The sequence below is a fragment of the Nymphalis io genome, chromosome 22 (assembly GCF_905147045.1).
Source record: "Nymphalis io chromosome 22, ilAglIoxx1.1, whole genome shotgun sequence".
In the NCBI taxonomy this organism is placed as follows: Eukaryota; Metazoa; Arthropoda; class Insecta; order Lepidoptera; family Nymphalidae; genus Nymphalis; species Nymphalis io.
In genome coordinates this window covers 922929-949068 of record NC_065909.1, presented here as the reverse complement: position 1 = coordinate 949068, position 26140 = coordinate 922929, and the positions used below count along the sequence as shown (strand labels likewise).

General features: G+C 36.8%; 1 protein-coding gene across 1 annotated transcript in view; it reads left to right on the top strand.

Annotated features, from left to right (window-relative positions):
• LOC126777060 (protein CBFA2T2) overlaps positions 1-8153 on the top strand; it is an 80045-nt gene extending 71892 nt beyond the window's left edge. Inside the window, exons 7-12 of the mRNA XM_050499920.1 lie at positions 5576-5751; positions 5904-6074; positions 6511-6635; positions 6923-7078; positions 7451-7558; positions 7812-8153. Of these exons, the coding sequence (XP_050355877.1) occupies positions 5576-5751; positions 5904-6074; positions 6511-6635; positions 6923-7078; positions 7451-7558; positions 7812-8096 (1021 nt within the window). The 3' untranslated portion in view covers positions 8097-8153. The remainder of the gene's footprint in view (positions 1-5575; positions 5752-5903; positions 6075-6510; positions 6636-6922; positions 7079-7450; positions 7559-7811) is intronic.
• Positions 8154-26140: the final 17987 nt, after the last annotated feature.

Here is a 26140-nt window from a genome sequence, read left to right as displayed (position 1 = left end):
CACTTCCAACTTCCAGACTCCGGGCAGCTACTGAGAATTTTCTGACAGAAAAACCCTATAACTTTTTATTGGCCCGAACTCCGGGTCTGCAGCCTTACATCAAGCCACTAGACCAACGAGGCAGTTATATACTAATACTATAAATGAGAAAGTGTGTTTGGTACGATTTCATGTTTTAACTAAACCGATCATCATGAAATTTTGCATACACGTTGTCAGGAGTACAAATAAACCCCTACCCTCACACGCGGGTGAAGCCGCGGGTGTTAACTAGTAGATATTCCGCCTGAGGCAACGGACTTGTAAGCCCTCCGGTATTGCAGATATTGGGCGGTGGTTGCCATTTTCCATTAGGAAAGCCTCCTGCCCTATTTTACATAAAAAGTTATACATGAAATATATAATTTTCGACCCATCCCGGCTTTCACGGGTAGAAAAAGAGATTTATATTCAAGAACAAACAAACAAAGAAACATGAATGTAATTTTGGACCAGGAACATTTGTTCACGTTACACAGAAAAACTAGCCAAAAATTTTCATCACAATCAGAGGAATGGTTTAGGAACATATACAGGACAAACATACATTCATGATATCTACATATATAGATAGAAATCCAAACATTACTGGTGGTAGGGCTTTGTGCAAGCCCGTCTGGGTAGGTACCACCCACTCATCCGATATTCTATCGCAAAACAGCAGTACTTGTTATTGTTGTGTTCCGGTTTGAAGAGTGAGTGAGCCAGCGTAATTGCAGGCACAAGGGACATAACATCTTAGTTCCCAAGGTAGCGCATTGGCGATGTAAGCGATGATTAACATTTCTTACAATGCCAATGTCTATGGGCGTTGGTGACCACTTACCATCCGGTGGCCCATATGCTCGTCCGTCAACCTATAATATATATATAAAAAAATAAAAAAATGATTAGATTTAACTAATAAATTCATTCCCATAAAACTTCAATTAGTGAACATGAGTTAGCAAAGTCGCATGGACGGTTCTGCTCGACGACTTTTATAATTGCTATCAAATAACGAGGATACCGGACCACATGTTGTCTCGCTACGAGGAGATAGAATTCACGAACAGTTGAAATTTCAACGAATTGAATTTAGAAACTGAAGTTCGGAGGAAAGGTCGCATTTGCTACCTGATTATAAGAATACTTAGCATTACAAAAGGAAAATAAATAATCGTGTTCAAGATCAAATGACATTATGCCAAATATTATTTTATTTTTTCTTTTCATCAATAGATAGCGTTAGATGTACATTTACATTGCGCTATATCAATGTTTTTTTTGTAAGTACTTAATATGTTTTAGCCAATTTAAAAGAGAGAGAAAAACTCCACTATCTGACCAGCATTACATACTAGGTGGTTTCATATTAAAGTCTCAAAGTACCATATACCAATACTACCGGGTAACCCCAAACTGATTGAAATACGAAATATTTGAGTCTGGAAGAACAACATATTTACTTTTTTTATATAAATTAGGTAGACGGTCTGTCGAATGGGCCACCTGATATTAAGTGTTCACTATTCATAACCACCCATGACATTGGCGCTGTAAGAAATATTTACCGTTCCTTATATCGCTAATGCGACCAACCTTGGGAACTAAGATGTTATGTCCCTTGTACTTGTAGTTACACTCGCTCACTCATCCTTTAAACCGAAACAACAACACTAAGTATTTTCGTTTGACGATAGAATCTCTGATGAGTGGTTGGTACCCAGACGGGCTTGCAACACCATGTTTTGATAATGTGGAGAAAATCAAATCTATCAATAAAATTGTACGAATCACATACCTCGTAAAACTTAGTGTATTACTAATTAATTATTCTTTAAACTAATCAAATAAATTAAGATTTTCCCATAGACAATTTACTTATGGCTTGTCATATTCCTAACACTTAAATTGTAATGAATATATGTTTCAAAGTAATTTAAAAATGCAAAGCTAGAGTAAAATAATATAATCTTAAATTAAATCCTCCGAGTTTAGTCTTTCATAAAACTAAAAGCAAGTACATAAATAATTAAATATCCATCGCAAAGGCCGGCGGGCAAACAGTGCTATCACACAAACAGCGGACTCTTGTTCCGATTATTATTTATCACTGGAATGCACAAACTAGCGCGCCATGTACCGAGGCTCGGTTGAAGAGATGAAATTATGGCGGTTTTTGATTACGAGTTTTTGTAACAGTTACGTTTGTTTTCGTGAAATCATTGTTCAGTTAGTATGTTATACTAAAATTGAAGCCGTTTCAAATATTTTGTTTAAATATAAAAAAACAAGACTTTTTTCTGGTTAAAAGTCAGTTAAACATTTTTTCTTCATACAAACTTGAGTCGAAAGTTGAATATAATTTTATTTTTGATTAAAGTAAGTGGAGTAAGCTCCTCCACACTGCTCCGATGCCTGTTGGTAGATACTCGTCACATGCAGGTTTCCTTACGATGGTTTCCTTCACCGCTGAGCTCATGATGTATTTTATAAGCACAAATTCAGCATAGGAAAATTCAGTGGTGTTTGCCCGGTATTAAACTTTTAATCATCGGTTTAGTATTGAAGGTCCACGTCTTCTGGGCCGTCGCGACTCACTAAAATATGTGAAATATACATACATATATACATTTATAAATATATTTTTAACTTTAATTTTATTATACTTATTATAATTATTTCATTTAGAATTTACACCCCTTCGGAGGGTGCGTTTATGTGTTTTATTCGTTTGTGGTGTAATTTAATATTTTCTCTGTACCTCTAATGATTCAAATTCTAACATAACTTGCGGTAGCAAACAAAACTTGGACGTGCCTCGGATAACACAAAATGTTGAACTTGTGCCTGATTTCACCAATCGTGATAGATAAAATGGAGTGCATATGTGTTTGCACTAATTACAACTCGATCAGTATCAGATCCTATAAAGTTGGCTAGTCAGGGCAAATTAACTAAATCATTTTTGCTGTAGTGTTTTTTTCAACAATAATTAATTATCGAGTTCATTAATGCCCATTACTACGCTGTTCCCGCGGCCGCTCACAGCACGGACCGCATTATGGAACTTCGCCAATACACGCAATGTAGTCGATTGCATTTGAAAGATCGTAATCTATACGCGGTTTTTGGACCGCGTTCAATTAATTAGCGAACTTTTAAACAATGCCACGGCTTGGTTTAGCAGATATACCGCCCTTTGTTGTTCAAATTTTAATGGCTTTCGATATAAACTTTGGTATTATTCTTATTTAAAACTAATATTAATTGCTCATTAATTATTGTTTTTAAAATTTTAATTGAGCTGGTTTTCACTTCTGACATTATTATTCTCAACGAATTTCTCAACAGACAAAACCTCATATATACCTTAATACCTTACATATAACGAGTTAGAATCTCCAACCGAATCTTTAGGTACGGTATTGTCAGCATAGCTAACCTCACCCTCCTTATCCATAATGAATTCAATAAAATATGAATTTAATAAAATAATTAATGAAAACCACTGACAATGTATAACAATTTTTAATGCACAAAACACTTTCCTTATCCTTTAATAAAATCTGAGTTGTACTCACACAGTGAATCCACACCTTGCCTTGACGATGGTTGCCCAGAAAGTAAATCCTCGAATTCCCGTTTACCATTCTAGCAACCATCGCCTGCGGCGCTCACCGACGGCTATCCTCTCAAGATGGCCGTCACTCAGTTAATACACTCACTTTTAAATAATGAATTTAAGTTAACAGTTTTATCGCAACATCATTTTAAAACATTTAAAAAACTGCAGTCAATTAATACACTCACTAAAATAATGAAATTAAAGTTAACAATTTTATTGCAACAAAATTTTAATTTATTAAATTATGAAACAATTTTCAAGAATTATTTAAACACTGCTTAGAGTTTTAGAATATAAAACTAATAATAAAAACATTTTAATACTGCAAACAAAGTTTTCCGGCTGAGAGTAAAAATGAAAACTATTTATTTTGATGTTACAGAAATATATAAACAAAAATGACCATTGTTACTTATAAATTGTAAGTTTAATTTTAGCAATCATTTTGTTAATTTAGAACGTAAAATTAATAATTAAAACATCTTTAAAAACAACTACCCGGTGTTAACGGAACTTGCCGTTTTATGGTATCTAAAATAATGCAACTTTTTTACTTAGATGTAATCAAAATAACTAAATAATGATGTGTTGTTTTTTTTATAAATCCAGATAATAGTTTTACAATTGAATTTTTAATTTAAAGATTAACTTTTTAATAAATAAGGAGTAATTGTTCGTGTCTTAAAAGAGTACTCAACCATTACACCTTCTTTTTAATATTACCTGGTCAAATCATACATTTTAATCTTAACATTACTTAATAAAATAAACTTGTAAATTAATTTAGTAATAATTAACATAATTAAGATTTAGGAAAGAGTTTTATGATTTTACGTTGACATATATAATACCTTTTTATTAGCCTCACTCAGGCCTTGTATTCGGGTACTCAGGGTCTGCAGTCTTTACCAACGAAGCATTCAGAAAGGAATAGATTATTGATAACAAAATTTCCTTGAAAAATATCATCGATTTAATAAAGCTTTGTTCCGATTGCGCCTTCGAAGTTTTCTTTTGTCTTGTGTTTATTGGAGAGTTGAGAACAAACGAATCTCAGCGGTTGTGATCCCTGTATAGCTAATTAATATAATTGATCTTACTTTTGTGTTCCATTATTTCGCCATTGAAGTACATATTTGTGATATATCCTTACTAATACTATTAATGCGAAAGTAGGTTTGTTCGTTAAGCCTTTAAGTCTTAACTACTTAAGCAATCAACATAAAATTTTGCATACATGTTGTCAGGGGTGTAAAGGACATAGGGCACCTAATGGTAACCGCTTTATGGTAAGCCACGTTGAAGGTCAATTCTGTCAATACATATATATTATAGTACCTGGACGCCTGAACTTCGCTCGGCTCTAGTGGTCTTAAGATCAATCCGGATCAAAGCGGTTGGACATCGTAGGTTTTCAAATTATTGGCAATGCTGCCTTAGTACGCTATTGGTCATTATTATTTTGTACTTTAAACAATATGCACGATTTGCAGATAGGATGTACTAACACAGCAAGGGCAAACAATGGTATACCGTATTTGCTACATTGGCAAAAAGTATGGTGTTTGATTATATTGTGTGTGGAGCCAAACATACTCGTACATTTATAAGTGCTTTATCCAAAAGTATGTAGTATAGTACCATTTAAAAAAAACATATTTACTATTGATACATAATAGAACATTACTGTAAAAAAACAATTGTGCAATTACTAGTTATCGAATAATTATTATAAGAGTTGGTAGATCTCACGACTACTTTTTTAAAGAATCAATCAATCTGTAAGGAATCCTAATAATCTATTTACCCCTCCATTTAAGCATACAGCAAGGAGTCAGGATTACAACTGCAGTTCTTACATTGATAAGCGCCTTGTAAACATTCTGCTCTTGGCACTTGACATTCCATCATATTACATTGTTGCAGCTTCTATGATCCTCAAACCAACGGCTCTCATGACGAGTACCCGCCGCACGCGAAACGCCCAAGCCTCTTCAACCCCTCCCCCTTCTACCCGCTGCCCAGCAATGCGAGCTTGTTCGACTATCATTCCTACCACAGCTACCACACCGCACAAGAAACGGGCTTCGAAAGAAGAGATGGTAAGTTACAAAACATCAGAAAATACATATATGAGCTACTTTTTTAAACTTTTACCTACTTTCAGCCAAAAATATATTATATAATAATGATCACGACTTAAAAATAAAAATAAGTTGTACCAATAAATAATGTCAAACTTGTGGTGTATTAGGTGGCATCACAGTCCGTGATGTGTCATCCATGAATGCCCCGTTCACGGAACCGAGGCCAGCAGGGTTGCTGAAAAGCGATGACGAATGGAAGAACATCAACACGATGCTAAACTGCATCCTCAGCATGGTTGAGAAAACAAAGAGAGCGCTGGCTATATTACAACAGAGAGGTGAGATTTGTTAATTATATTACGTAAGATAGCTCAGTAGCAAATTTAGGGCTTCAAATGCGATTTCTGAAAATTTGTGAAATATTATATAAAGCGTTTTTGGTGCTCCGGTAAATACCGTGAGAAAAGCTAGCATAGTTGAATAAAAATAAGCTATGAATATAGTACTGATATAGGTACCAACAAAACAGAATCAGATGGATCAGCGTGAAGGAACCCAAAACGAATATTACTGGCGGGTTGAAAGACCATTTACTAGATTGGACGCTTAATAAATTTCTCGTAGTCTACTCTTATGACACCGAAGATGATATGGAAATCTATAAAAGAGAGAATTGTCAATAGCTTTTATTTGATATATGTAAACAATATAAAGCTATATTTATATATATTACATTGAGTCGTCCTTGTAATAAGCTATTCCATGCTTGATCAGGAATAGAACCAACTGAGAGCAATGACATCAAAAGAGCAGCGAGCGAAATTATGGCGTCAGCAGTGCGACAGACGGAGGAGAGAGTCGCTGAAGTCAGGAGACGAGCTGAAGATGCTGTGAATCAGGTGAGATATTAACAAAATCCTTAATTTATTCATGGGCGGTATCATAAACTATTTTTAATAGATAATAATTAACAATAATATATTAGAGGTAATGCTAATTAACTACCTACTACGGCTTGTAGAAAATGCGCCAATCTTACCACCAATTTTATGACTCTTGTGCCTGCTACACTGCCTCCGCTCCACTCCACTGGAATCCAAAGGATGAGTTCCTTTGGATTCCGAATGCGTTTAGAAATTGACCGCATATCTTTCCATTATACATAATTATATATGACTTTACCCAGGTAAAACGTCAAGCTCTACTGGAGCTGCAACGAGCGGTGGGCGCGGCCGAGTCCAAGGCGCTGGAACTTGTGTCGGCAGAGCGTGGCAAGGTGGAACGCCGACACTCGCCACCACCCGGGCGAGACCTCAGCCCCAGCGCCTCGGGCCAACAGAACGTAAGGATCTATTATTGTATGATAAGTGCTCACTGATCATTTACGCCGACAGACTGGCGTTGACTTTGTGTAATTTCATCTTGATTTTTATGCCTTATCCATCTACTACCCATCAATCAATCGAATCTATCAATATTTTTGATTTAAGAGTTATTTTCGGCACTAAGAACCTTATTTTAATTTTCACGTCGAATACTTAGTATTTATTATAGTGGTTATGACCACTTTTCATCGGGTGGCCCTTTCACCAGCTGACTGTTTGGCGGGATGACTGAGTGGCACCCAGACCTGAATAATGTCTTATTTCCGATAGCAAGATTAAAATAAAAATTATCTATGTAGCGTTCAGTATAGTGTGTTGTTGTTGTGAAGTGTTGCTGGAACTGCGGCCGCAAGGCACAGGAGACCTGTTCGGGCTGCAACGCGGCGCGCTACTGCGGGGCGTTCTGTCAACACAAGGACTGGGAGAACCATCACCAGGTCACTTGACTTTGAACTGAAATATACTATCTTGGAATTTGTATTTTTCTTTGTTATGTAATAATGGAGTATAAAGAAATGTTAGTCTCAATATATTAAGCTATCCATGATACAAATTTCATGACTATCGCTCCAGACGTCTAGGTTATAGAGTAATACAAATATACAAAAAGGAGGACACTTCATACACATAACATTAGAAATGCTTATTTAAACATTACTTTTTTTCAAATAATATGATATAACTTTACAGGTGTGCAGCGGTCGTGACCAAAAACCAACCACGCTCCAGCGCACATCTCCCCCAACAACTACGACCCTCACGAAAACCCTACCACGCTCCACAACCCCCATCACCACCCCGACCATACCGACCACGGCCACTGACAACCGACTCTCACTCACCACGCTCAACTCCGCCGAGCGATTGCTGACGAGCAGTCAGGAGAGGAACCTGGCATCTAACTCGGAACGTATTGCACTGGCAACGCTGTCCTCCGCCCAGGGACTGATTGGGGCGATTGGGGGGAAGAAATGACGCCTCAATAGGGACTTTTTGGGGAACACGATAAAGTTCCCCAGAAAGATAAGACGGTAAACCTCTTAACCGTCGAATAACAATTAATATATTCGGAAGAGTTGTGGAGTTTCTAAATTCGATTTAAATGTATATAATTCATTTAATTACATATTGTACAGAATTAAATATCACTATTAATTTAATATTGAACATTGAAAAACATTTATCAAATTTGTTCGATGAATTCTAAATGGTACCCACCATTCCCCAGCGGGAAAGCCTGAAACAAGTTCAGAGTCTTCTTGATAAAAAGGCAAAAGGGATACCTACCTTATGTTCATAAAAATAAGGTTTTATGTACAATTTGTAATTAAGTGAAAAGTAATGTAATAATATGAGGTTCTGTTTCGAGTGTTTGTAAATAAATGTTATTTTGTGTCGTAATTAATATTTAACTTGATTGTATATTTAGTATTATATTAGTCTTTGGATCTTTTGTAGTTTTAATAAGTAGTATTGGTTCTGATTATAGTTCAAAATTAACTAAACTAATTCCAAAAGACTAAACACTTGCCATGCTCTTTCAACCTTGTTCATTAGACAGAAATAGTCATTTAACATTGTCAAATTAGTTTAGTTTTAGTTGTAGAGCAAGCAAGATCAATGTGTAGCACTGCATTTTATTTTATTTACAAGAATTAAAATTGCAAGCAATACATTGCATTTGTTCAGCGCCGACCTTGGGATACCTTGGCATAGAGCGAGAGGAGCCATCGCTCCAGGCAGGTAACAACGGGCGGAAATGTCAAAAACAATTACCAGGGGCACATAAGCGTTGTTTGTTATATATGTGCTAATTATTATTTATATAACATGTAACTGAAATGCAATTCATGTGAAATGAAACCGTTGACCAAAGGGCGCTGGAAGGCAAGTTCCCTGATCAAGATCAATAATTTAAATGGTTACGTCACGTTCTGCAGCATTAAAAGCCGCTACACTAATGAACCAGTTTGTCTCTTGTAATAGCACCGACTCCAAGCCCCCCCCCCTCTGACGTCATTATTTTGCTATTGCATAGCGATAATATAAATAAGAGAATTATTGAATGAATTGGGCAGTAACCGTATATCAAAATTTTATGTACAGAAAATATTTACTATATCCTCAAAACATCTCAAAGGTTGGTTGAAAGAACTCCCCATGGGGATAAGTCTTTTTACAATTAATTTTACATGTACAGTTAAGCTTACTTCAACAATAACAACGATAACAACAATAAAAATTTAAGTTATTCAAAGAAAATTACACAACAATGCTATTTGTTTAAAAAAATATTAACTTTATTATTTATTGAAATATAATTTACTTATATATTATATATTCTTTGTGCCATATTTAAGTTTTAGTTGTAAATATAATTATAATAAAATAAATATTTATAGTTATTTATTTTAATGCAATATTAACATTTGAAGAGTAATGTTGCAAGTATTTTTAACATCGATTTTGTGTCAGTCTTAGGTTGTGATGCTACGGGTTAATAAGCTGACTAATATTCAAATCATTACCCGATTATTCAGAGATGATAGTAATGTATTTAAATATAGAAATCGTAATTGCTAGTGATATGTTTTATCTTCAAATCCAGACTAAAGATTTTCAAACTTTACTTACATTCTTTATCGAGAACTTTCGAAATATTTCAAGAAGACGTTGAAATATCTAGCTAGTATATATATGTACATATATAATAATAAAAATGCGGTTAACTGGATGTTATTAAAGAAAACTCTACATGTTATATGTGAAAATAGCTATCAAATAATCCGAAATACATAATAGCATTATATAATAAATGTTCCTTTATATAATATAAGGTAACACTTAAAATTCACTCACAATTTTTATCTTAACGCACCAATTTGAATGTTTCCTAGCAACGATGTGCAATATTATTGTAATTATTATTATTTGTAAATTTTTCGAATTTAATATCATTAAGATTTGTGTATATAAGTATTTAGTGCTAAGAATTCATTCCGTATTTATGTCTAGTTCATGAAATATAAGAAAAGATAGCAACTGAAATTATTGGAGTTTTATTTATTGCGGGGGATGATGGACAAACGGGAGACCTGTAAGAAACTTTTATTCATAATCGAAATATGTTTTAGTCAAACAGGCTGTGACGAGCATTTTATGGATTAATTTTTAGAATTATATTACATTAAAGTACCCGTTGATTGTCATATACCTCCCTACATGTTGATATGAACTAACAATATCTCGTCTGCTGCCTTTTTGTTTCAATATATAATTATTACTACTACCTCCCACGCTTTAGGTGTTTAATATAACAAATTAAGTTAAATTATTTCTGGGAAATATAACACACACACAACAAATATAACACACACATATAATAATGATCAATCGATCGTTATCTGTATCGATGTTTATTTATATATTTATTTATTTATTTATTTATTAACACCAACAAGATATACATTAACAAAAGCGAGTAAAACATAATTAAACAATTAATATTAAAATCTAAATGTTGTCTTAATTATAGGTGTTACACACATTTCAAAGCAAAATAGACACAACATGCGGGTAAAATTACAAATTAAAAGAAACAAAATTTGGAAAGAAAATCATCAACATAAACATTAAAATAATAAATAATAACATATCGTAACAAATTAGATAAAATTGAGCATATTTATAAATTTGTACTTTAATATCATTAATAAATATTAAAATAAAGAATTACAATGTCTAATTAAATAAAATATAAAACAAATCAAATTTTTAATTGAGTAACAAAGTTTTCCGATATTAGGCAATAACAAATTAATAAGTTAATGCATCACAACCATCATAATTATTAGATTACTCTAAATTAGAATTATATGATGAATGAAAATTTAATAAATTACATTTAAATTTCACAAGGCTATCACAAAATATGTCAATATCCATCTTTCTATCTAAATTCTTTTTATCTATAGTGGATGACGTAGTAGAAAGAGTACAATTATTTATTGTTAATTTATAGATAGCATTGTAACTCAACATTAATCTATTAATTGGAGAGTAGCGTCCTTGACGTGAGCGTGTAGGCTTTTCTACAAATGGAGTATAAGACGACGGTCTTAATGTCCTCACCGGTGCACGAATATTTAATTGTTTCAATAAACAGGGACTGTCAATGACACCATTCACCAATTTATACAGGAAAGTGAGATCATGGAGCCGTCTTCGATCCGAAAGTGAATGAAGTTTAAAGAACTTAAGCCTGTCTTCGTATGTCCTAAGAGTTTTGACTAGGTTAAGATCAAAGCACAAATGCCAAAGAAATCGTTTTTGAATACTTTCTATTCTTTGTGAATAAATATTGAAGTGAGGATTCCACACAACACTGCAGTATTCTAAAATGCTACGTACCAAGGCTGAATAAATAATTAATTTAGAGCGTGAATTCTTAAATTGTTTGCAGTTACGTAAAAAGAAGCCAAGAGTCTTAAAACCTTTGTTTGCAATATTGTCAATGTGGATATTATACCGAAGTTTATTATCGAGTATAACTCCTAAATCACGTATGTGAGGAACTTCGGACAGAGCTGTACCATCAATTAAATAAGTTTTTTTCCTATATATATAATATAGAAGTATCCTATATATATAATATAGAAGTATTTTTCCTGGAAAATTTTATTACATGACACTTCTCAGCATTCAAAGTCATGCCATTACTTCAACACCATAAGGATAGCTTATTCAAGTCCTCCTGTAGGAGTTCTCTGTCGGTTTCTGTAGAGATAGGTCTAAAAATCTTTAGATCATCAGCGAACAAGTAGCATTTACAGTATTTAAAGCAACTACTATATCGTTGATGAATATGTTAAACAGCAAAGGACCCAGGTGAGAGCCTTGTGGTACGCCGGTTTGCGCAAAAAATGGTTCCGAAGCATAACCATCAACGACAACAATTGAAGACCGGTCGGCAAGATAAGACCGAAACGATTCCAGTAATGGGCCTGAAATACCTATAATTTCTAGTTTAGTAATTAAAACACCATGATCAATTGTATCGAAGGCCTTACTGAAATCTGTATAAATTGTATCAACGCACATGCCAGTATCAAGAACTTCAGTAATGTCTTCAACAAAGGACACAAGATTAGTTGCTGTGGATCGGGCTTTCACAAACCCATGTTGTTCAGGTGCAACGAATTGTTGGAAGTGCCAAGAAACAACAGGATATAAAAGTACCTCAAATACCTTCGCAAAAACAGACATAATTGATATAGGTCTATAATTCCGAGCATCCTCTCTATCAGCAGTTTTGAACAAAGGCAATACAAGGGCCTTTTTCCACAAGGTAGGATAAGTGCTAGTTGATAGAGAAGTATTGACAATTAGTGTCAGTGGTAAAGCCAATGTTCTAGCGCAAGTATGGACAAAAATTGAAGGAATCCCGTCAGCTCCCGCTCCCTTTTTAGAATCCAATCTTTTTAAAACATTGTAAACCCGATCCACAGTAAAAGATATTTGACTAAGGTTCGTAATATTACATAAATTTACAGAAATGTCTCCATTATTGGTAGCATGGTAACCATCATTCTTATTATAAACTGACGAAAATTGCTTAGCAAAAACCTCGCAGATGTCCGTTCCGCTGGAAGCAATTATGTTGTCGCCCTTAATTTTTAATGGATAAGAACTCTTCCCCTTTTTTTGTTTTAAAAATGACCAAATTAACTTAGGATTAGACCTTAAAGATAACTCAAGACGATCTATATATTTAGAATAAGAATATGACAAGAGTTTTTCGCACCTTTTCTTCAATAAGTCAAAAGTTAGTTTATCGCGAGGATTGCTGTATTTTCGAATCTTTATTCTATATTTATATTTTTCTTTAATACACTTAATCAGACACGAAGTAAACCAGATAGGATATTTATGACTGCGGGGTTTCCTTTTTGGTACATATTTTAATATCAATTTACGAATTTGGGCATAAAATAATGAGACCATATCATCAACACAGGGGCATTTACTCAAAATTTCCTTCCAATCAATTTCGCTTAGTTCTTTCTTTATATTCTCGTAATCTGCCTTGTGAAAACAAAATTTTGTAATGTTGCTATTAGGGATGAGCGACGTAGAATTTGTTAAATCGAAAGAAAGAATTAAAGGCGGATGAAGGGGATCGACACATGTTAGAGGATCAAGGCATGAAGTAGTATGATTTTCAATGTTCGATAAAACAAGATCAAGAATTTTTTTTCAAAGATATTATCAATCAATACTGAAAAATATTTAATGATATAATTAGATCATTTTGATAAAACATATCTTTTAGGAAATCGAATGTTCGACCATCCATAATAAACTTTATAAAATTATACTCATTCCGATGTTATGCGGTGTGATGTTGTAGTAAAATAGAGCCACACGTAAGATTTAAATGTATAGTGTCTGGGGCTAACATCCCGGATCATTTTGTTAAAAAAAAAACCCGGCCAACAAGCTATTTAAATAATTTACATTTAAACTGATCCAATAAATAATATTATTGTAAAATACATTGATGTTTACAATTGAATATAGATAATGAAATAAATATATATTTCCTAATATTATAACGTATATGTATAAAGCGAAATACCACTTTTTTTTTCTCGCTGGAAAAACACATTTATGTGTTTCCCCCACATGAGGTGGGGGGGGGGGGGGATGTGGGACTCGCCGGCGCTGAAGGCGCTGGAATACCCATTAAAATACCAGCGGTACCCACTCCGTCTTGTCGGGGGACGTCACGGGATCGCTTGCGTATACTACCGTGCTGTCCCGACGGTTGGCCCGCTTCTGCGGGCAGCCAAATCCTAGGGAGTATTCGGGGTACGGAGACCCCCTGGCCCCGGCGACACTCACGGCGGGAGGAGAAGATGCGCATAGCGCCGACGTCTTCTCCCCGGTCTTCTTCGGCGAAGCGGGTCAGCGGAGGCACTCTCCTCGCGCTCCCGCTCCGCGGCCTCTTTCTGCGACATGACATTTTCGCAGAAGGAGACCATCTCCATAAGCGAAATACCACTGACTAACTTATAAAGAGATCTCCGAGACTTCCGATTGACTTCAAATTTACCATAGTTACTCCATTCATGACGTAGACACTCACCAAGAATAAATTTTTCACGCACGCACACACAACGGAGCACAGAGCGGCAAAGTGAATGGGGCTTGACAGCATACGAAAGCGTCATTCGTTTTGCCGTCACGGCATACGAGTGGTACAAATATCCGTCTTAACAGATATACGTACTTACAGTACTGTTTTTAGAATTTATCGCAAAATTACGATTCTTGCGCAAGAAAAGTGACTACGGTGATGGTCATTGGTTGATGGCAAGGCCACCACCCACTTATCACATATTCTATCGCTAAACAGCAATACTTGATATTGTTGTGTTCCGGTTTGAAGGGTGAGTGAGCCAGTGTAATTACAGGCACAAGGGACATAACATCTTAGTTCGCAAGGTTGGTGGCGCATTGTCGATGTAAGCGATGCTTACATTTCTATGGGCGTTGGTTACTTACCATCAGATGGCCCATATGCTCGTCCTCCTATATATTCAATAAAAATATATTAAAATCATAAACGTACTTACTATTTAACTGTTTCTATTTTACAGAAAATTAAATATATATGTAAATAAAAAGACTAAGCGTAGTACTGTTCGCTCCCTATATCCGTTTCGCTCACATCGCGGCGTTTTTTTAACTTTTAACATTATTCTACCCGTTGTAAATTTTAAACGAAAAGTCCGATTCGAATAACTTAAAGAGATATACATAATCCACCGTGATGAAACTATTTCATTGCATAAGGATTAATATTATACGATTGTCATCATCTTTCGATTCTTGATTGATGACGCGTTTTGTTTGATTAATAATAAACAAAAAGCAGTTAGTGTGACCTAACTATAATGGTTAGACGTATTGCCTCGGGGACTTTTTTGTGGGTAATGATGAGTACTATAAAATGTAATTATTTTAGGTATCATCAACAATTTTCGCAGCGCACGCCAAATGACTTTCATAGGAAACTTTTTGATAGCTACAGTTACAATATTGCAATTTCCATAAGGATCTCTTATTAACTTTTCTAAATGATATCAAGCCTACGTTACTCGCTGATAATGTAGCTTTCTGTAGGTGAGAGAAATTTTAAAATCGTTAAAGTAGTTTTGGAGTTAATCCATTACAAACAAACATAAAAAAAATCAAATTTTACCTCTTTATTATATTTGTATAGATATTCAATATTCAATAAGACATACTTATTATTATAATTATTATTTATTGGTAATATCATTAGCACTTTGCGTTTCAAAACGTTATGTCCGTAGGAAATCTGTCTGTTTGCATTTTAAGCATTTGAAAGTAGATTGGCGACAGGCAAGCATGTACAAGATGAAAATCATTTTTGGCGGTTAATCAGTCTCAGCCTAAACATTTAACTTAACAGATTTATAAATAATTATAAAGAAACACTATCTTTATTGTATTTAATTTTTCATATATATAAGTGAAATACCAATCATCACGAGATCACCTAAACTATTCACCTGATTGTTTTGAAATTTGTCACAGTTACTCTTTCCCCGACGTAGACGCTCACTAAGAAATGATTTTACACAAAACCTATCCAAAATACATTTCTTACTACCCGTGCGAAGCCGGGACGAGTGGCTAGTAAGTAGGTTGCATGAAATTCTCCCAGTTATTTATTTCTATTTAATTACAGATTTTTATTAATGTACTAGATACTTCTTGGTATGAAGTTTTAATAAATGAACAAAGGCAAACATCCCGAGGAATCCTGCATGTGTCTTCCAAACATTCTCCTCAAAGGGAAAGAATTCCTTAGTATAGCAATCGGACATATATAGGTTGTTACTTTATTTTTTATGTATGATTCCATTTTCCATTATGAAATACATTCAATGACAGTTTTAGTGAGTCATAGCTTTCTGACTTTTATATAGTTGTAAGACTCAATCAGATTGTAATATATAATATTGGACGTAACACGAATTATTATTAAAGTGTATCTGTAATTTTTTTATATTAAACCATAATAACATTTTTAATCTGGCAACAAGACATTGACAGAACATTTTATGCCGGGAAATTTATTCTATACTACTAAATTTATAATATATTATAAGAATATTTTATGATTGCGAATATTATAACGAATTATTTCATCGAAATCTCGTTTATTTTCAAGTTATTTCATAGTTATAGCAGTATATAACGTTATAACACTACAAACGAACAGATTTCCTAATTTTCGTCATCAATTGACAGTATTGACGAAGCATAATTAAACTGGAACCGCGAGAGGAGCGTTTCAAGTACTTTTATACCGCGTGTGCGACACGTTGCGACGTGACAGCGAGGGCGACCATGATATTTATTTACTAGTTTTCACTACGTGATCGAAATTCAAACAAAATAATTATAAAAAAAATATCAGGAAAACAAATATCTATTTGCATATTTCGATTGCTTTTTTTTAAGTTTCTCGAGTAGGAGAAAAACGTATTGAATTGTTGTGTCCTTATCAATTTTATATAAATATAAATTAAATGTAAATGTTGTTAAAAAGTATTTAATTATTTTGTTAATCAATAATAAATGTCAGTTAGTTTCTGTGCATATACAGACAGATGTCTATATGATTAGTGATTAATCAATTTATAAAATATAAGTAAAAGCTGGCGTTATCCTGCCTGGGTATATCAATTGTCATGGTAATCGCTTGAATGGTTGATCATCATCACTAACCTAACTTAAAGTGTATTTAGCTTTTTTGCAAGCTATCAAGTTATATTCCTTCCGGAAATCCTTGCACACGCACATGAAGTCACCACTAGTAATTTAATCTCTATTTATAAATATAATCTCTATTTATAATATAAGCTCGGCTAAAACAACGGCTATGCGGCTTGCTATCTTATGCCGTCAATCTCAGCCGCCGTTCTCTACTTAACCATCAATTTTAATGTTTTTTGATGAACGCAACATTATTTTTCCTTAATTTTAATAAGTCTGTCTAATTAATCAAATCATATTTTATTTATCTTTTAATTTCGTTTGTCCGGAATCTGAAAGCATGGTCACCACTCGAAAAGTAATTTCACGTGGGGAATGAGTGGTCAGTTCGTGACAACCAAGCTCTGACAGTTCGGATTGCGCTCCAAGAGACGACTTATGGCGAAACGGGAGCTGATGGTTATGACAACGCTTCGATTATCAGACCGTAAAGCTTTTCACATTTGACGTTGAACGTTCGCGTTTGAAATAATATGATTTATATCTTAATATGATTTACAATCGGACATTTTTTTTTTATCTGTACGCTGACTAGCAAATGATGATAAGTTACCAGCGCCCGTAGACACTGGCGTTGTTATATAAGATATTATGTGACCGGTGTCTGTTAACTACACTGATTCATTCACTCTTTAAACACAACACTACTATATATTGCTATTTGGCGGTAATCTATCACCGAGGTTATATGATTTCTAACTACGGATCATCTATCTGACAAAATAAAAATAATTATAACAATTTGAATTTCGAATAATGGAAACTTGATGCCCAATGGTATTTACACGATTTTTTTTTTAATTCAGATATATTTTTTTAATGGGTACATGTTTTTGTTATAATTAAGCGAATAAGCTCCATACCTTCTCCTAAAAAAGGGAGAGGAGGCCTTAGCCCAGCAGTGGGACATTCACGGGCTGTTACTGTACTGTACTGTATGTTCACGTGTAATTCATTCCAATTAGAGATACTGGTACTTTACTGGTGGTAGGGCTTTGTGCAAGCTCGTCTGGGTAGGTACCACCCACTCATCAGATATTCTACCGCAAAACAGCAATACTTGATATTGTTGTGTTCCGGTTTGAAGGGTGAGTGAGCCAGTGTAATTACAGGCACAAGGGACATAAAATCTTAGTTCCCAAGGTTGGTGGCGCATTGGATATGTAAGCGATGGTTGACATTTCTTACAATGCCAATGTCTAAGAGCGTTGGTGACCACTTACCATCAGGTGGCCCATATGCTCGTCCGCCTTCCTATTCTATAAAAAAAAAAAAAAACTACACCTAATATAGTATATAAGGAGGCATTACAATAATTCAGTAAATCCATTTTTCTTTAATAACTAGAATAATTAAATAATCGCATTAATATCATAAATACGACAGGTAATGTGTGTTGTGAATATTTGTTAATTCTTCACTATTTCATTGTAATATAGTCACAGATAAAATATGACATAATCAATATATTAGGCCTTTTTATCCCGTTTAACTGGATTTTCGAATAACGCGTATGAAGCCGAGGGTGAATCGCCTGTATTTGAATAAAAGGTTTATTTGAATCTGTCTTAAAAACAGACATCGCTTTGATAATGTTAGGTGAGGAGATGTGAAGACTTGGCAGTCTTTGTTCAACGGCAACATGGCCGCGAGGCAGACTAATATTGGTGAACAGCTGCCATTTATTCTGATGTAGAAAATCTTTTGATACACTTCCGAATCCTGAATCGAAAATATTAAACAACATGAAATATAATATTTAACGGGTATCAAAACCTATTTCATTTATATGAAAATATGGACTTAATATTTAACATGCGGTTTTCTGTTAAACGGAGTCCAGTTTTATCCGGTTTAATCCAGTTTAGCGAGACTAATGTATAACATTCAAATACGATAATACATTTAGGTACATTTCATCAAAAACTGTTATATAAAAGCACACTTATCTTAGTGCTCACATACATATAAAGAAGTATAAATATATAAAGAAGTGTCAGTCAGCCTGTGTTATTTTATTGAAATTAGAAACAAATATGTTCTGAACTAAAAGGCAAATTTCTGAAAAACTTAATTATATATTTAAAAATCTTTAAAAATACCTAAACCCCTTCATACTTTGGTCTATCTTAAATTTTATCTTAAAATAGTAAATCTCTTTGAAGATCCACGTGACGGCTGACATGACTTTGGTTCACGTTAACATCGCCGCGAGGAACATTACTCCACGACAGCGTGTCACGAACCCTAACGGTGCAGATAAGGACTTTACACACTTACGTTGCGATGCGAAGCAAAAGCGTCTGCGTCATTCTACCATCCTTCTCATTGCTTGCCGAAGAATGGGTGTGTCAAATTACATACAAGATATATGAAGCGCACGACTCGAGACCACAATAGATACCATTGTTTCAAATATACGATCGCGACTAATATTCTTCTCGGTCGTTTACTCCATTGCTGAAGGTCGTGTCCACTCTGATCTAGGGTCTGGGTCACGATCTCTGTGAATTTTCTCCAGTCCTTCCTGTCCTCAGCTTTCCTCAGGGCTGTGGTCACTTGGAGACCAGTGAGGTAACTTGGTCCGACCATCGTGTGGGGCTACTTTGCCAAGCACCATCAGCTTGTCGAGGCTGTCAGGCTGCCTTCGCGCTATATGACCAAAATAACGGAGGACACGCTGGTAGCAAATACTAATATATGTAGCGACTAATATATGTAGCCACAACTTCAGCTTAACGGGAACTTCAAATAATTTTCAATAAAACCAGATTACAATGATTATATTTCTCCTTTTCTTTAAAATAGCAATTACAATATGCATGCATTATCGTATAACAACCAGTAACAGCCTGTAAATGTCCCACTGCTGGGCTAAGGTTTCCTCTCCCTTTTTGAGGAGAAGGTTAGGAGCTAATTCCACTGTGCTGCTCCAATGTGGGTTGGTGGAATACACATGTGGCAGATTTCGGTGAAATTAGACACATGCAGGTTTCCTCACGATGTTTTCCTTCACCGAAAAGCACGAGATGAATTATAAACAGAAATTAAGCACATGAAAATTCAGAGGTGCTTGCCTGGGTTTGAACCCACGTTCATCGGTTAAGATTCACGTGTTCTGACCACTGGGCCATCTCGGCTTATAACAACCAACTATTCCTTTTTATCACTGGCAATTTTAAAATGACAATATTATGTTCTTAATTTATTTATAAAGACATTGAACAAAGAATTATCTATTACATTAATAAAAATCTATAATTAAATTCAATAACTGGGAGAATTTTATACAACCTATAATGATTCTTTATAAACATTAAAAAATAAGTTTAATAATATTATAGGCTTACATATATATATAGTACTAGGTTTCGCGTCATAAGGGTAGGGTGTAGATGTTAGTATATAGCCTGTGTTTTAGTTCAAGCTTGTTTCAAACGAAGTTTCATCAAATTCGGTTCAGCGGTAAAAGCGTAACAGTCAGACAGAGTTACTTGCGCATTTATAATATTAGTACAAATACAAACATCGATATTTATTTCCATCAGCTGATTTGTTATCAATCTTTTTTTAATACAAATGTAATGCTTGTAATAATATTTCAAAATATCACATACCTAAGAAGTTTTAATACAAATGTATAAAAGACGATAGCTACCTAACTTTAGAGCAAGTCGTAATTTGTTTAATTAGAAGTGCAATGAATTGTTATTATTCATGTTTTGTTGTTAATTTTGCAGTCAATTCTTATGTTATTAAATAAATCAATATAAGCGACACCCCACTCATTGACTGACCCATCACAACATCGAAACTATACGCTCAATTAACTTGAAACCTACTCCGTTCTAGATGTAAAAGCTCACTGAGAACGGTGAAGGAAAACATCGTGAGGAAACCTGCATGTGTCTAATTTCACTGAAATTCTGCCACATGTGAATTCTACCAACCCGCATTGGAGCAGCGTGGTGGAATAAGCTCCAAACCTTCTCCTCAAAAAGAGGAGAGGAGGCCTATAGCCCAGCAGTGGGACATTCACAGGCTGTTACGGTACTGAGAACTTTGGGAATTTCAAAATTAAGGGTATTTAAAAATACACTTGTGTTATATAACTCCATGATTAATGACCCATTTGTATTTATTAGTGTACTCCTTGTTGGTGTTGATATTTTATATATATATTTAAATAATAATAAATAGTCCTCTTTGTTTATCTTTCTAAGATGCACGGTCGTTAAGAAACAGTTTGAACTATTTTTAAGCGCTTTAGCTTCGCTTAGACGCCTAGGTGTGTTCAAAGTTATGGTTAAAGTTAGATGAAGCTTTGCTTATTATATATAAACGTGATTTTTGTACAGTATTTGTTGGTTTGCGAGATTACAGAAGCGGTGTCAGAGCGGGTGCAATGGGGTTTCCCGACCTTAGTTTTGTCATCTGTCATAGTTTGCAAAGTATCCAAGAAGCAACCCCGAGGGGTTTTCTAGATAATACGAATTATAATACTTTAAAGTTATTTAAATTAAATATATTTCGTACAATAAATATAATGAATAGCATATTTTATCAATCAAAATCAATCAATCAATCAACAGCCAATCGTTGTCCACTGCTGAACATAGGCCTCTCCCAAGGTGCGCCAAAGCTCCCTGTCCTCCGCCTTCCGCATCCAGTTGGTGCCCGCCACCTTCTTAAGGTCGTCGGTCCACCTGGCTGGAGGGCGCCCTACGCTGCGCTTGCCGATTCGCGGTCTCCACTCTAGGACTCGTCTGCTCCAACGGCCATCGGTCCTACGACATACGTGACCAGCCCACTGCCACTTCAGCCTGCTAATTTTGCAAGCTATGTCGGTGACTCCGGTTCTTTTCCGGATAATCTCATTTCTGATCTTATCCTTCAAAGATACTCCGAGCATAGCTCGCTCCATAGCACGCTGAGCGACTTTGAATTTGTGGACTAGTCCCGCAGTTAGTGTCCACGTTTCGGCACCGTATGTCATGGCAGGTAAGACGCATTGGTTGAAGACTTTCGTCTTCAAACATTGCGGTATAGACGACTTGAGGACTTGACGAAGGTTTCCAAATGCTGCCCATCCCAAGCGAATTCTTCGATCGGCTTCCTTCTCGAAGTTGTTCCTACCGACTTGTATTATCTGTCCTAGGTAGGTATATTCACTAACAACTTCGAGAGGTTTCCCCTCGTCGTATATCGGTCCCGGCACGACATGCCTATTGAACATGACCTTGGTCTTGTCCAAGTTCATACCGAGACCGACACGCCGGGAAGACTCGCCTAGGCTACGCAGCATTTCGGTGAGTTGTTCCAGCGACTCTGCTATGATGACGATATCGTCGGCAAATCGAAGGTGTGAGATGTACTCGCCGTTTACATTGACTCCATACCTAGTCCAATCCAGCGTTTTGAAAACGTCTTCCAACGCGTTGGTGAACAGTTTCGGGGATATTACATCCCCCTGTCTCACCCCTCTGCGCAGTTGGATCGCCTTCGTCTTACAGTCCTGGATGTGGACAGTCATTGTAGCGGCGTTGTACAGACATCTCAGTACCTCGATATATCTCCAATCGATATGACATCTCTGCAATGAGTCGAGCACTGCCCAGGTTTCGATGGAGTCGAAGGCTTTCTCGTAGTCCACATATGCCATACACAGCGGCTGATTGTACTCTTCGGTCTTCTGCACAATCTGCCGAACAGTATGGATGTGGTCCACGGTGCTGTAGCCTGATCGAAAGCCGGCTTGCTCTGGGGGCTGGAACTCGTCAAGTCGTCTGGCGAGACGGTTCGTGACGACTCTTGAGAACAGCTTATACACGTGACTCAGGAGAGAGATTGGTCTGTAGTTTTTCAAGAGGGTTTTATCACCTTTCTTGAAAAACAGTACCACCTCACTCCCGCTCCACGTTTCCGGGGTCTTGCCATGTTGGATGACGGAATTAAAGAGGCTTGCTAGCTCTTTCAGGACCGGAGTCCCGCCTGCCTTAAGCAACTCTGTTGTGATTCCGTCTTCTCCCGGAGCTTTGTTGTTTTTAAGCTGTTCTAGAGCCGCCCTAATCTCTCCTTGGTCAACGACCGGGAGCTCCTCGGAGTAATGGCGCATAAGAGGGGCGCGCTGGTCATCAATACTGATTCCCACGGGTTTATCCGATCTTGAAGAGAACAACTGCCCATAAAACCTCTCTACTTCTCCGACAATCTCAGGCCTAGAGGTAACGACCCCACCATTTTCAGTTTTAAGTTTTGTCAGACGCGGCCTCCCAAACTTGCGAGCGAACACTTTCGATCCCCGATTTTGCTCAATCGCAGCCTTGATGGCACGGGTATTGGAGCGTCGGAGATCGCGTCGCGTCAGCGTTTTTATTGTTCGGTTTAAGGCCTTATCTGACAAAAACGATGGTAGTTCTCGTCGTTTTCTCATGAGCTCGAGTGTCTCAGCAGAGAGTTTTGGTGCGTTGTCTCTTCTCTGTGGCGGAAAACACTTGCGGGATGTGTTTTGCAGTATTTTGACCAGCGTGTCGGTTCTCTCATCAATGCTGCTTATGGTTTCCAACGCGGTGAATTGATTTTGAAGTTCCATTTGGAACTTTTCGGAGCCTTGAGCAGCTTGGAGCATGGTAGGTCGGAGAGTAGACCTCATCATTCTCGATCTTTCGGCTTTTAAGTTGATATTTAGAGTGCCTCGAACCAAGCGGTGATCACTTCCGGTATTAAACCTGTTGATCACTGAAACATCTCTAAATATGTGCCTTTTATTCGAGATGATAAAGTCTATCTCGTTCCTTGTCACGTTATCGGGGCTTCGCCAGGTCCACCTCCTCTGAGGCTTCTTTTGAAAGAAAGAATTCATCAAAAAAAGCCCCTGCGCTTCGAGAAAGTTTACCAGCATTTGCCCCCTGTGATTTCTGCAGCCCAAGCCGTAAGGTCCGACTTTCGATTCACCGCTATCTTGTACTCCCACTTTAGCATTAAAGTCTCCCATAACAACATTGTAGTGGGCCCTCGAGGTGTCGTTGAGGGCCTTTGCGATGTCCTCGTACATCGCTTCGACCACATCATCAGAGTATGTCGAAGTTGGCGCATATACCTGTACAACCTTCAGGGAGTACCTGTCGGAAAGTTTTAGGACAAGGTACGCTACCCGGTTCGACACACTACTGATTTCCACAATGCTGCTAATGAGATCCTTTTTGACTAGAAAACCGATACCACCCTGGGAGAGGTTATCACCTTCGCGGAAGTAGAGTAAGTTACCGGACTCTAGAGTTATCGTGTCCTCCCCCTGTCTTCGGACTTCAGATAACCCCAGTATATGCCAGTTTATATGACTTAACTCTACTTCTAATTCGGCGAGGTGATGGTCCAGCCTCATCGAGCGTCCATTATACGTTGCCATTTTCAGTCGTTTTATACGGTAGCCTGCCGTGAACCGGTGATTCTTAGCACCCCCTGCCCTGCCGATACCGCGACCGCTACCTTGGTCGGGCCTAGCGGGCTTGCCGGTAACTGGGGGCCTTTTTTTGGGCGCATCTGCCATTTAGGGAGGTGGTTTGCCCATACTCGCCGCGCTGGGCAGGCGTGTTGGCGAGCGCAGTAGGGGGTAAGATGTTTATGGGAGGGGGGACGCTGCTGCCCATCCCCCCTTTTCCCCGTCCCTCAGTCGCCTCTTACGACACCCACGGGATGAGATTGGGGGAGTACTATTCTAAGCCGGTACTCCACAGCACACACGCCACATATACTACACAACAAATTAACTCGATCACACACCAATCAAGTTTCCACTCAAAACACTAATTCATGTATGACAGTAAACAAGCAATTTTTTAAATTACAAATAATAATTATTAAGATTCAAACAGTTAACAACAGCAAAACAATATTATATAATAAAAATTAAATAGATAAAATAAAAACATTGACTAAGTTAACAAATGCACACAAACTCTTTTTTTAAATGTATTGAGCGTACAAGAAAACTTGTCCAAGGCAATAAACTTCCTATTGTAGCTCTTACAAGAGCAATATATAAATTCATTTTGCTGTTATAAAAACAGTTTCACGGAAACTCGGAGTTCTGAACAAGGTGCGGCGCTTTTTCACGCCACAACAACTGTGCCTGCTGTACAAAACACAGGTACGGTCTTGCGTGGAATATTGCTCGCACCTTTGGGATGGCTCCGCTAAGTACCTACTTGAGGCCTTGGACCGGTTGCAGCGACGTGAAGTACGCATTATTGGCGACGTAAAGGTCACAAACACCCTTGAACCTTTACAATTGCGTCGTGAGATAGCAGCACTGAGCGCTTTCTATCGACTGTATCACGGCGAGTGCTCTGAGGAATTATTCTCTCTAATTCCTGCTTCCCCCTTCCTTCTTAAGTCCACGCGAGCTGGTTCTCGATGTCACCGCCTAACTGTAACATAAATTCCATCGCGAACAAAGAAATTTAGCAACTCCTTTCTTTGTCGCACTTCCAAAAAATGGAATTCCTTACCAGCTCAAGTGTTCCCCTCCTCTTACAACCCGGGTTCCTTCAAACGAGGCGTGAAGAGGCATCTTGCGGGCCGGCAAGGCGAAGGCGGCTAGTGCAGAACGTCTTTCCCGTCTGTACTGGCCGTCGTCGCGTTTGGACTCTACTACCACTTACCATCAGGTGGAGTAGAGTCATTTGCCTCCCGGCGAATATAAAAAAAAAAAAAAAAAACATTTGTCTCAGTAGATCTTCTATTCACAAAACCATGTTGTTCATTAATCAATGTACCCCTCACGAAGGGAAAGATGCTGTCATAGATAATTTTCTCAAATAATTTTGCAATTGTGCACAATTTGGATATTGGCCTATATTCTGAACGTTATGTTTATCTCCACATTTATAGATGGGAATAACGAATGATCTCTTCCAAATTTCCGGAATTTTACCGCTACGTAGTGATTTTTTAAACAGAATAAAGATTGGATAAGCAAGTGATCTGTAACAAAGTTTTGGAAATATAGGTGGGATTTCATCAGGGCCTTTATTAAGATCCAACCTTTGCAGGTACTTTTCAACAGTGGCTACAGACAGTGCTATATGTCCAATATCCAAATTACTATTGCTACCAGAAGAACATTTAAGTGTTGGAGAGGCGGC